This window comes from Scatophagus argus, chromosome 18, assembly GCF_020382885.2.
Source record: "Scatophagus argus isolate fScaArg1 chromosome 18, fScaArg1.pri, whole genome shotgun sequence".
In the NCBI taxonomy this organism is placed as follows: domain Eukaryota; kingdom Metazoa; phylum Chordata; class Actinopteri; family Scatophagidae; genus Scatophagus; species Scatophagus argus.
In genome coordinates this window covers 14,479,305-14,492,126 of record NC_058510.1, presented here as the reverse complement: position 1 = coordinate 14,492,126, position 12,822 = coordinate 14,479,305, and the positions used below count along the sequence as shown (strand labels likewise).

The following is a 12,822-nucleotide window of genomic DNA, read 5'->3' as shown; positions in this document are numbered from 1 at the left end:
TGCATTTCATGCAGCATTTTATTCCCATGCTGGAGGGGAGAAAAAGTGGGGATACTATGGAAGTCCCTCTTTCCTTCACAAAAACTAGAAACAAATTTACTTTCTTTGGCTGCGAAACTTAATCTGGGCATGCTGGGGAAAGAACTGGATTTGAGGGGAAATCATCTAGAAGCAAACAATATTTCAGATGAAATCAAATAGTTAATGCGGTCTGTGCAGACTGAATATGTGCTCCTTCAGGTCCTTTGCTTCCCTTTGCAAAGTTGGGTGTTTATTTTGAATACATGATTTTTACGCCATGACTGAAGTAAAAGAAAAAACAGCCCTCCTGATAGTAATTGCTCTGTGGAACAATGCAGTATTTCAAACATGTGACATTTTAAATCAAAGTTACCTACAGACAGGGAATGAAGGAACGGCGGACAGAGCTGTTGTCACCATGACAGCAAAGACGTGTGCTTCTTTGTGACCACCAAGGTGGTATTTAATGTGTTGCACCCATTACTTTCGCAGTTAAAGAAAAACCATTGACTTTGTTCAAGGGCATGTTTATAACAAGCTTGTTTTATTTGTGAGTTCATAACTTTCAGCATGGAGATAACATTGGGAATTAAAAACTAAATTTAGACACCATTACTGAGATCAGGCCATTGGCTACAGGACAAACAAGGACAAAACAACAATACTGGTGCTTGATTCAGAGTACAAGAACAAGGACATTTAGTAAAATTTAAGATAAACTCTATACCAAATGGACGACAGCATGCAGATAAATCACAGCATAATATATAAAATAAGCCCATAAAGACAGTGTTACCATATGAAACTGCAGTGTGCGTTAAATGCATTTATTTGTAGCATCTGAAAAGTCAAAAACACATTTACATATATGCCCAAGCATAGAAAATTCTATAGCCCTGAGTCCAAAAACATAAACAGAATGTGATAATATGCTAATCTTTCTGACATATATTCAGCTGAAAACAGTTCTAAGACAATATGTTTAATGTTTTACCTTATTGGTTTCATGAATATTGTTTAAGAGCAGTGTTAAAATCATCCCCTACAGTTTTTGAATATAGAATTTTGACGACCGCCAGCTGTTACTCTGTTTCCAGTCCTAAGCTTAGCTTAGCTTAACATTTACTGTACAGACATGACAGTGGTATAAGTCTTCTTACATATCTCCTGGCAAGAGGAAGAGTATGTTCATTTCCCAAATAAGGAAACTATGTATTTAATATTGTCTTCAGTCTGAGGCAACACAATGGGCTGCCACTGTCTCAAGAAATGCTTAGTTGAGTCACAGTCATAAATGTTTACAAAAAAATAAATTACATAGTTCCCATCAGACCCATATGTTACTGTGATGCCGAACCACACTGAGGTATTAAAAAAAGCTTTTTTAATTGTTTATGTATATTCACAATGACAGATGTCTGGGAAGCTACAAGGTCAAATACTGTAATTTTTACCTCAATGGACACATTAAAGACTGCAGATGAAGACCATCAACTGAAGAAGACAAATAACACATGAATTCATTTGCATGAGGGTAATAACATTAGAGAAGCTATATGCTCATGGTAGTTATATATAGACAAATAATTAAAATGTTTTTATAGCACCTTTCTAGGAACTGAAGGAGGCTTTACACAGATGAAGGCAGACAAATAAACAAAACAAACAAATAACGCTAAAACACGGAATAACAATAGCAGTAATTGCCAGGGATAACATAATTAACAAAAGACCATAAGACCATAGGCCATGGTGAACAGGTAGGTTTTCAGGTGTGTTTGAAAGTGAAACACTGAAGAAATGCAGCATTGTCAGCAATACCAAAATAAGAGCAACACTAATGATAACGATAATACTGATAATATACCTAAAATAGTTCACATACGAATGAAGAGGTTTGAGGAGACCGTAGGCTTCAGTATCAGTAGAAGAGACATCTTTAAACTCCTTCAAATGACCATTCACTGTCTTTAACAGGCTGAAATTGTGTGATGATGCATATTGTCCCATCCACATTGTGTGGCTACAATGTCATTTGTGTTCATAAGCCAGTAGTGTGTGTTTGAGTTTATTTTTGTGTCTCTGTTTTGGTGTGCTGGTGTCCTTTAAGTTTTGTTCTTATATAACCGGCAAAAGCAGATTGCATTGAAGAAGCGGCAGTGGCATGAGGCACGTGGGTCACAGCAGCCAGACTGGGGCAGACAGCTTTGTGTTAGCTCAGAACAGGTGGACTGCACAGCTTTGGGTGCCGATTTAGTGGGAGGGGGCAGACCATTTGGAGTAACAGGAACCTCTTTGGGCTTCTGTAAGGTGGAAAGAACAGAAAGAGGGAGACAGAGTAGGTGAGCATAGGAGCATCAAAATCAAACTATCAAGTAATGCTGCCTCACCTTTTTCTATGTGCAGTACTTTAATTGAAGTACTACTGCTTCTCCTCCTCCTGCTACTACTACTACTAACAATAGTAATTATAATTATTATTATAATTATTATAATAAATTACAAATTACAATGAAAAATAATAATGAAGCAACTAATATCCTGGACATAAACAAGCTAAAGCTGGGCAACAACTTTTCTTCAGGCTTCATCCAAGACTCTGATGATAGATAAATCAATATGTTGAAATTCTGACAGACCAAAGAATTAGCAGCGGACTTAACAATGAGTGGACAGAATTGATCTGATTCAACAGCAGAGACTGAAGGAGTGGTTTTAATTGTGATGAGGTTGTGCAGATTCTGCTGCTACTGCTTTCTGAATTAGCTGACAATTCCAAAATGGCTGAGAGCTGAAATGCCAACACGCTTGCTGGATGGAGCACAACTCATTGTGAAGCTGAACAACTATGTCCCAAAGCTGTGAAACTGGGAATGTCATGCATCACACATGTGGCTTTGTGCAAACTGTAGCTGAACTTTTTAAATTTATTTGAATGAATTCTGAGATTATATAAATCAAAATGTAGTGCATCAAAACACAATTTTAGACAAATGAAGTTAATTAAATAATGTGTTACTAAGCAGAAATGCCTTCTGTGAACTAGAAATGTCTATGCTCAGCAAAACTGGAGTATAAACAACACATCTTACCGGCACATGAATCCTTTGTCGTTCATAATGTCCTCTCCTTGCAAACAGTGATCTCTGTCTACCTTGGCTCAACGATCCTATAGAAATAGCACCAGAACAATTGAATAGGTTATTATTCTGCACTGTGTCCAATCTAACATTAGAGTTGTCTAAATGATAGTGAAAAAAACAAAGTAGAGCTTTTTAATTCTGTGTCATATTGTACAAACTGACCACACATATCATCTTAGTTTGAATAGAGAGGTGCAATGAAAAAATTACTTCCAATTCTTTTTTGATTGCCGTCAGGAGAGCAGCAAAGGTTGTTAAAGAGTGTAAAAAAAAAAAAATCAAGCAAACTTGTTTCATTTTGTCATTATGGGGTATTTTGTGTAGAATTTTGAGAGAAAAAATGAATTTAATCCATTTTGGAATGAGACTGTAACATCACAAAATGTGGAAAAAGTGAAGCGGTGTGAATACTTTCCGGATACACTGTGTGTGTGTGTGTGTGTGTGTGTGTGTGTGTTTAGCATCATCATATCTTGTATCCAATTACCAGAAAACAAAGCTTGGTTATATAAAGAAGGGTATTACTATACGACCTCAGGAAAACCACAGTCCGGAAACAGCTTGTTCATGCATCTATAAAAGCAAGTTAAGACTTTAACATGCAAAGTGAAAGGCACGAGACTGGAGGCTTCATTCCATTTCCATTTTTTTATTGGGCAAAAAACCTGTACAAAATTAAAGGCTGTGTCTAACACTGAAAAAATTTAGACAAATGCAAAATTTGGAATGACTGATTCCAGAGACCGGAGCAACTTGTTTCAACATTTTATTACAGCAGTTAAAAATGCTGAGTGTTGTCGAAGAGTGCCGAAGGAATGTCCCGGGTTGACCGGAACTGAAGGGACACGTTCAGAGAGACGATGATGACAGCAGCATCGCGACAGGAGACATGAGGGAAAAGAAGGACGTTAACAGCTCAGCTCACACATCACTGAACTGCTGGTGCATCTGCAAAAGAACCATTTAGACATGTTACGTTTCAGAACTAATTCGTCCTGACTCAAAATTAGCAGTTACTCCAGCCAAGGCTAACGTTAGCTACAAAGGACAGCGTATTTAGCTTTATCGTCATGATCAATACAAGAAAAGCACTATATATGCTGTATATTCATATTAACATGGTCTTCCTCGTGAGTTTGAGCCTCGGCCAAATGCGCGTTTTGAGGAAAAAGGGACATAACTCACCTGCAAGAAGAAATCTCTCATCTTTCACATCAGCAGCAGCAGCTTCTTCTTCTTCTGCTGCTGCGCCTGCTGCTGCTTCTTCGCCTTCTTCGTTCAATGGCTGATTGCAATTTTTTGAGGTGCATACCGCCACCTGCTGTAGCGCAGTATGCAGCAAAGGTTTTGTTTTCATTACTGCACTGGACACAGAGCTCTGTGGGCCTCGTTTCCTGTCTCTCTTTATGCCCAGTAATCCCTCTAGATTGCATTCTCTACCTGTCCTCTGATCCGTATTAGGAGCCATTCCCTTTCTTCCTTTTACTTATAACATTCCAAGTATATATTCGTATATATACTTCGTAATCTGATCACATTTTGGTGCCCAACTCCACCTTCTCATCATTCCTTTTTTAATGACTGTTTTTCTTTCCCCTTTATCAACCTCAATATCAACAATGTCTTTCTTATTAGTTGAATTTTTGGCTGCTCCTTCGTTCCCTTTAATACCAAAAAGAACAGGCACCAAACAGCATAGCTATACACATCTTTCCTTATGTAGTCTGAAAAGGCTTTGGTCAAATTCTAGTTTAAGATCATCTCATATTTCTTTTATAGATTTAATACTGAGGAACAGCAATTGGACCTATAGAGAACATCACTCCACTCAGCTTAACTTCTTCAACCCACTGTAAGCCTGTTTGTTATTACCACATCTTTTCATCTGTGTAATCTGAGAAGTGGTTGGTTAGGCTTTTTCAGGTAGTTTTTAGTTTGTCAGTTTTCATTTTCGGTGATGTGAATTCCTGTGCCTGCTTTGTCGTGCTCATTTTGTAAATTGTCTGTATTTTCTTACATATTTTTCTGCATGTATTTTCTTTTCTCCCACTCTCTCTTTAGTTCCATTATCATGAGATGTATGTCAGTGTTTGTGAACAGCCATGGGATAATTCTGCCTATAAGGGTAGGAATATTATACTGGATGTCTTCATTCCATATTCTTCTGTGTTTACCTTTGTTGTCCCTCCAAAGCTTTGCTCTCGAATCTACCACATCCCCCAGTTCCTATAGCACATCCTCTACTGAATTCTCATCCCCACATCCCTGTAAATGGATCCAGTATGTCATCAACATTTTTTTCCTTCTAAGATCTAACAGAGCAGTTCCTATTTCTACACGTACTGTGTTGTGTTTATGTTCCCATGGCACCAGTGCATATTCTGAAACCTTTATTTAGATTTCCTTTTCTATCAAGCTGCATCTTGGCTGCAGCTCCGTGTACCCAACATTCATAATCTACTGATGAGGATCTCATTAAGGCCCTGTAAACATTCATTAGTACTTATTTTTCTGCTCCCCATTGCTGCCCTGCTATGGCTTTCATTAGATTAACCACTCTTGCATTTTGCCTCCAGTTTTTCAACATGAGTTTTTTTATAGGTTTCTTTCATCTAGTGAGTTGCCCATATGGCTTGACACTCTGTCGTAAACTTCCTCTCTGTCTTGTGAAATGCACAGCACGATTTGCAGAGGGGAGCATAAATCTCCAGTTGAATGCACACTGATCCACCTGACTCTTGCTTCTTTCATTTTGTTACTTTTGCTGACTCACATCCTCTGATCCATAAGGCTTCATCTGATGCTAACCTCCCTTCGAACATATCATTGATCACGGTATTAAATTGTGGTATTCCATTTATTATCTCAAATACATCTGATAATTCCAATCCAACTTTAAAATAGTTTAAGTGCTCGTCATAGCGCCGTGCTCGCGGGGCTGAAGTAGCTACTCCCTCGTGAGGATGCTTTTTCCACTCGCGGCTACTGTCCTGTGCACGCGCTTTTTTTCCTTTTCTTCTTTTTTATGCCATACCGTATCTTCACAGTGAGCGCGTGCACAAATTGATCCCATCGTTTATCAATCAAAAATGGGAAACCGTTTACTTTAAATACTACTAACAACTAGTGCCCCAAGTTCCCAAGGTGATGTAACAACGTGCACCTTTTCCCAAATTATTTGGAACATTTTGCAGGCGTCAAATTCAGGATGAGTGTATATTTACCAAACAAACAAACAAACAAACAAACAAACAAAAAACAATAAAGATTAGCAGTCTGAACATTAATATATCTTGCCTTTTTGCATTTTACTCAAATAAATAAAGGTCTTTTTCAAAAATTCTGTTTACATGCATGTCTTCCACCACGTCCAAATGGTTCTCTTCAGTAATCACGGGACAGCAAAACATACAGATCATTGCCCCGTAGGCCTCCCCATATTCCTGTCACTTCCTTTTCTATCCACAAATAAAATTCCCTGAGGAGCAAGGTGGTAAATTCCGACTACTACTACTTCCCAGCTGCGTGTAGGCTTCTGTGCTGTAAATATTCTACTGAATGTATTGTAAACAGTGGTTTTGACATGCGTCGCAGTGGTACTGCGCTGAGACTGACAGGATGATATATGGGTCTCTTGTCTGCCCAGTTACTTTGATGTTTCATAGCTAAATGGCAGCAAAATAGTTAAACTACCCCACAGGCATTAAAACAGGTCTTAAAATCTTTCAGCTGACAGGAGAAGTAGAATATAAATCAGCTTAGCCAATAATGGCTCAGTGCGTCCCCCTGTTGTTGTACACAGTTCACTATGCAACTCCAGCTGTGCTGTGTTATGAGGAGCAGAGGGGATTCTTCTCAGAGCGCATCTTGTACTAATCAAACATGGGAGCTGTGAGCCATTTTAGGGTTTCCCTTTAAACCATTTATGTGGAAAAAATGTCGTGCCACTATATGTGCATACTTCTGCATCTAACGTGAAAAGCTATAACTTTGCTAAGGCCATGCACTCATCAATCACCATGCATGAACGTGCCATATTCAAAGTTTGTGCTACGCGTGAAACAAACGTAATAATAAGCTTGAAAACCTGACATTAAGTGATAAATCATGACGCGAGACCCGAAGTCAAGTATTAAAGTCATGCAATGCTGACTTTGATCCAAACTTTTCCAAAAGTTTTGTGTACAGACGAGTTGATTGCAGACCATGTGGAGTTAGAGTGAAGTACCTATAGGGTAGCAGCATAAACCGAAACATGCGTGCCTTGGGTGTGTAGGGTAACGTCTCCAGTGTCACTTCATATAGAGGTATGGGAGTCTGTGACAGAAATTTGCCTGTGGCTCCAGATGAAAAATTACATCTTGTCAGAGATGAACAGCAGATCATCCTACAGTCTATACAGTGCAGTTTCACATGAACGTTTATATTATGCAGCTGTGCTTTTGAAAAAAAAACAAAGAAACAAAACAAAACAAAACAAACAAACAACAACAACAAAAAAAAAAAAAAACTGCAGACAAATACTGGACACATGCACACATGTCCATACACAATATAGGCTGCACTGGGTGACGATTAAATATTGTCATCACGCCACAATGTGCCAAATCAGATAGGATTTCTCACATATCTGTTTTCTCTTCGGTGTCTACAATTAGCACATGTTCTGGTGTGAGATCCCAGAACCACAGCCCGAAACCACGTCCACCCAGGACTCACGACCTACACGTTAATCATGTCCAGGTTTTCAGGTTTATATGATCAGTTCAATTTTGGCGACAAAGTACATTTCAAAGTATCCTAAAAGTCATGTTCAGACTGAAACCCATCAGTTTTAATTGCTCTAGCCTGTCTTAATATTGCAGCCATTTTAATCTGAACTTCGATTTTACGCGAAAACTACTTTGGACAAATCACCTACGGGACTACTGCATGGTCACGATTCAAAATAACTAATTTATGTATAATTAACACAGCGCCTATAAATACGAGCCAACTATGATCTTTGATCTTCTGAACAATCCGATCTTTGTTCACAGTGATATATATTTAATCCTTTATGTTGTAGCACTATTCTCATTCGTTTTATGTTTCTATACTAACGGGTACTCCCGTTCTATCACTATCATGTATGTTGCATGCGGCTTCCATTGTAAGTTCATAGATATTTTTATTCTATCCATTAACCTCCTGTCAATTTAGTATATATATGTGTGTGTGTGTGTGTGTGTGCTTTTATTGTCTGTTTTATCTGAACACAAAAAGCATCAGCAGTAGAAGTGATCAATGAGCAGTAGAAAATGTCGTGCAGTGCACTCACCTGTGCTGTGAGGGGTTTGGTTTCTGCGGCCTGACACACTGCTGTGAAGGTCGTGGCGGGAGAACAGTCCAGCACCAACAAGGGCCAAGTGCAGAAGGCAAAACCACGAAACTGCAAACTTCATCCTGTCTTGTAACCAGTTAGGGTACCTCTCCTCCGATGTGGACCGTGGAGCTCAAAGAAGGTACTGTGGTGTGCTGCGTTGTCAGCTGCACTCTGTAAATCCAGCTTGGGACTTGGACGTCCTGGTCTCCGTTTCCCTCTCTGAACGACTTGAGAAGCTGGTTTTACGCACAGTACACGCCCTTCTCCTCTTCACGCCTCTCAGCAGTAGGCCTATCAACATCAGTGACATTATGGTTCAAGTTTAGATTTTACATTTATAAACGCCGATAGATTACACACACACACACACACACACACACACAAAATACTTCACTTTATTTGTCTCTTTCAGTGGCTGTGGCGTTTAGACAAGCAGGTTACTACAATATTACAAAACATAATATATGACGACAATACTATACAATAGTATGTAATAATAAATATAAAACATTATGGTGAGTGTGTGTGTGTGTGTGTGTGTAGATAAATATATAAAACATGTAGTCATTTCCACGCTTCATTCAAGGTCCTAAATGATTTTTTTTTTTTTTTAGATTAACAATTTTTTATTTTCATTATTTCAACAATACAATAACATACAAACCCCTCCCAAGCCACCACCATTCATGCTGGTTCATGCTGATCTCTTTCTGGTTGCCAACAACTACCACTGTGCTTCTTCATGTACAGCTATTACACTAGTTGCATCAATGTAAGCTAAACATAGAATAACTATAAAAAAAATTACAGGAAATACCTCCAAACAAGGTCAAACAAGGATCAAATAAATAAAGCAAACTCTACATTAAATAGATATTTGGTCAACAAAAAATAAATAAATGAAAATAAGAAGAAGCACTGTTATATATTTATCCAAATAAATGAAAATTTGCACCTCCACCTCTCAAGAGTCCTTTAAAAATTTTAAGTATTTGAACCACTTTGGTTCTAATACTTTATATTATACTAATATTTAAACCAGTAATAAATGTGTCAGTATATAAAAGAAACCATAGTCCGTGCAGCTATTATTTACATCTGTAAACTTTTTACTCTAAATCCAAAATAGTGAGTCACTTTAAACTATGATAGACAAATGGAAACTCCTCCCTCTGTGTAGAGCGTGTTAATATACATGCCCATCTTTCTCACTGCATCCTTCTTTAAGACAGTTGATTCTATTGTAATCCCCATAATCAGGGCTAGTGCCCCCAAAGTAGCCTTATCTAAATCTAAATCTTTTACTGAAGTCAGACATTTTGACATGTGAGAGGAACTGATTTGCTGTTGTTTGAAAATAAAAAATAATCTTGAATCCCCCTGGGGAAATTGAGTAAAATGAGTTTGGAGAGAAGAATTTCAACCCAAGTAGCAAGTTTCAAGGAACACCGTGAACAGAAACACAAGAAAAACAAAGAGAAAGAAACACAAGAAAAAAGTCTTGGTTGCCTTGGTTGATTCCTTCCTCTTATATTTCATATTTCCCACTGTGATATTTTTATTGTGTTTACATTTTAGCACATTTAACTTGAAAATAACAGTCCAGAGTCAATGGACTGACTGCAAAAATATTTCTCCCCTGGTTTTCAGCCTCAACCTGGGAATTACTAATAGGGACCCAATGGAAAATTCCAGGCTGCAGTGAGGTTTGTGTGGGGTCAGCAAGTCAGAAATACAGTCAGGAGGTAATCACACGCCTTGACAGTGATCATTAAAATCTTAAAAATCTTTGCAAAATGTACAGACAACCAGCGTAGAGCTGGGGTAAAAATGGGGTTATAGGCAATCTTCTATTGGATTTTGTGAGTAGTCTTGCATCAGAGCCCACTGACATTTGGACAGGTTGTCCTTAATCAGACAGGAACAGAGATTTACACCAAGCTAGTCAGGATGCAATAAACCATGGGTTATAGTGTCCAGGTGCTGTGCAGAGAAGGAGATTAGGACAAGTGGGTTCAACTGGTGATATCAATCATATTAAGAATAATTTAACAGGGGAGTCTGAAATTGTAATAATACAATTTCATGTTCTCAAAACAAAGTGTTTGATGACCTGGTAATGAAACTCACCAATCAGCCATCTTTCTTCAGCTCAGCTACCAAAACAAAGAACAGAGAAGTTCAGCACATACTGATGGAGTGTGACTTCCTTCTCTGCTCAATTTACTCCACTATATCCACATAGCAAATATTAGCTTGCTGTTATATTAATGTTCAAAATCTAATATGTTTCACCTTCAAAAGGCTTCTTTTTAAGAGAAATTTTGCAAAGCAATTCAGCAATCATTAGTGATTTTGGATGATTGACAGGGCATCAATTTTAATACTATAGTCTTTCTTTGATCAAATGGAACAACCTGAGGGAAATATGAAGTGGCACAAGTGATATTAGTATAAGTGGATTTCCATAGTACCTTAGCGATATATTGCATAATGATAAGCTAAACCAGACTGAGCCATTCAATAATCCTGTCCTACTGGCAAAATACGACTATGACACAGTAACTATGCATCAGGCTTTAACAACTGCAGAGTTGTTAAAACCATCTGGTCACCATATGGTGAAATATTTCCCAGAGCACAGCATTACTGAGGATGCAAAGGATCCTCAGGGAATGTCATCCTTTGGCAGAAGTGTAAAAGAAACCATTCATTCAAGGATTCAAGGAACTTTTATTGTCATACCAGCTCACATGTTTGTGGTACGAAATTAGGACTCAGGTCCCGGGAGCAATGAGTGAAATATAAAATATGAAATGAAAAATTGAATAAAAATTGAAATATAAGCTAAATGGAAATAGAAATATAAGCTAAATACAAATAGGATATAAACTAAACATTTAAATAAAGAAGCCAGTTTAGCATTTGCAAGTATGAGGTAGTCCAAGAAAGTAGTCCGTAATATTGCACTTGTGATATTGCACTTGCAGGATAAAGTGTTTGTAGCGCAGTTCTGTGTGTCGTGGGTGGGGGGTGGGGGATCCACAGGACATGGCTAGAGTTCAGCAGTCTGACAGCTTCCGGGAAGAAGCTGTTTCTGCGCCTGGTGGTCTTGTTCCGGATGCCCCTCAGCCACCTGCCTGAGGGGAGGGATTGGCAGAGTCCCTGTGCAGGATGGGTGGAGTACTTCATGATGTGGTGGGCCCCCCCCCCCCCCCCCCCCCCCTGCATCGTGCTGTGTAGAGGTCTGAGGTGGTATGAAGACTGCTTCCCATGGTCCTCTGTGCAGCCTTTACCACCCTCTGCAGAGCCCTCCTCTCAGCAGCGGTGCAGTTGCCGTACAACACAGTGATGCAGGTGCAGAGGACGCTCTCCACCATGCAGTGTTAGAAGCTCCTCAGGACTGAGCTCCCAAGTCCGGCTCACCGCAGGGGGGGAGTAGGGTGCCTGTCCCTTCTGAAGTCCACCACCATCTCCTTGGTCTTCTTCACATTGATGCAGAGGTTGTTTTCTCTGCACCACTGCACCAGCTGTTCCACCTCCTCTCTGTATTCCAACTCATCGTTTTTGTTGATGTGTCCCACCACTGCTGTGTTGTCTGCAAACTTCACTATGTGACAGCTCGGATGCCTTGCCGAGCAGATACGTCAGCAGAATGAACAGGAGGGGGCTCAGCACACAGCCCTGGGGAGAACCAGTGCTGAGGGTGATGGAGGAGGAGGTGGAGTAGTGGATTCTGACAGTCTAGGGTCTGGTGGTCAGGAAGTCCAGGACCCAGTTCCCCAGTGTGGGACTCAGACCAAGGGTGGAGCGCTTCTGTACCTGGGTCTGTGGGATGATGGTATTGAAGGCAGAGAAGAAGTCCAGAAAGAGCAGACGGATGTAAGAGTTTCTGCTCTCCAGCTGGGCGACGGCTGTGTGGACCACTGATGAGATGGCGTCATCCGTGGAGTGGTTTTTCCTGTAGGCATACTGGTGGGCGTCCACAGTGATGACCTCTGGCAGATATTATTTTCTGATATAAGTCATACACACAAATGTAGCAGTCTAGAGAAAAGTCCTTCTAATGTAAAGGTAACGATGAAACTTGATCAAAACAATGACTATACTATGGGCTTTTTAAATCCACTTCACTACACATCTATTAAACATTAATCTTGCTGGTTTATAAGGTCTTGTGGTTGTTGTCATCATTAACTATCTTTGTTAAATCATTACCTATGCATACAGCTTACAGAATCAAACATTAGACTTTTCAGTATTGTCTAATTTATGTCCCGCCAGTTGGCCAAG

At 39.4% G+C, this 12,822-nt stretch overlaps 1 protein-coding gene and 1 long non-coding RNA gene across 2 annotated transcripts; both read right to left on the bottom strand.

The window, feature by feature from the left end:
• Positions 1–823: 823 nt before the first annotated feature.
• On the bottom strand, positions 824–8,791 carry LOC124049936 (agouti-signaling protein-like). Its single transcript, XM_046372069.1, has 3 exons — positions 8,485–8,791; positions 3,114–3,190; positions 824–2,324 (listed from the first exon to the last, which is right to left on the bottom strand). Exons 1-3 carry the CDS (start codon positions 8,606–8,608, stop codon positions 2,127–2,129), a joined length of 399 nt encoding a protein of 132 aa, XP_046228025.1. The 5' UTR covers positions 8,609–8,791; the 3' UTR covers positions 824–2,126.
• On the bottom strand, positions 3,798–4,858 carry LOC124049937. Its single transcript, XR_006841511.1, has 2 exons — positions 4,350–4,858; positions 3,798–4,112 (listed from the first exon to the last, which is right to left on the bottom strand). It is a non-coding gene; the product is annotated as an uncharacterized LOC124049937 (long non-coding RNA).
• Positions 8,792–12,822: the final 4,031 nt, after the last annotated feature.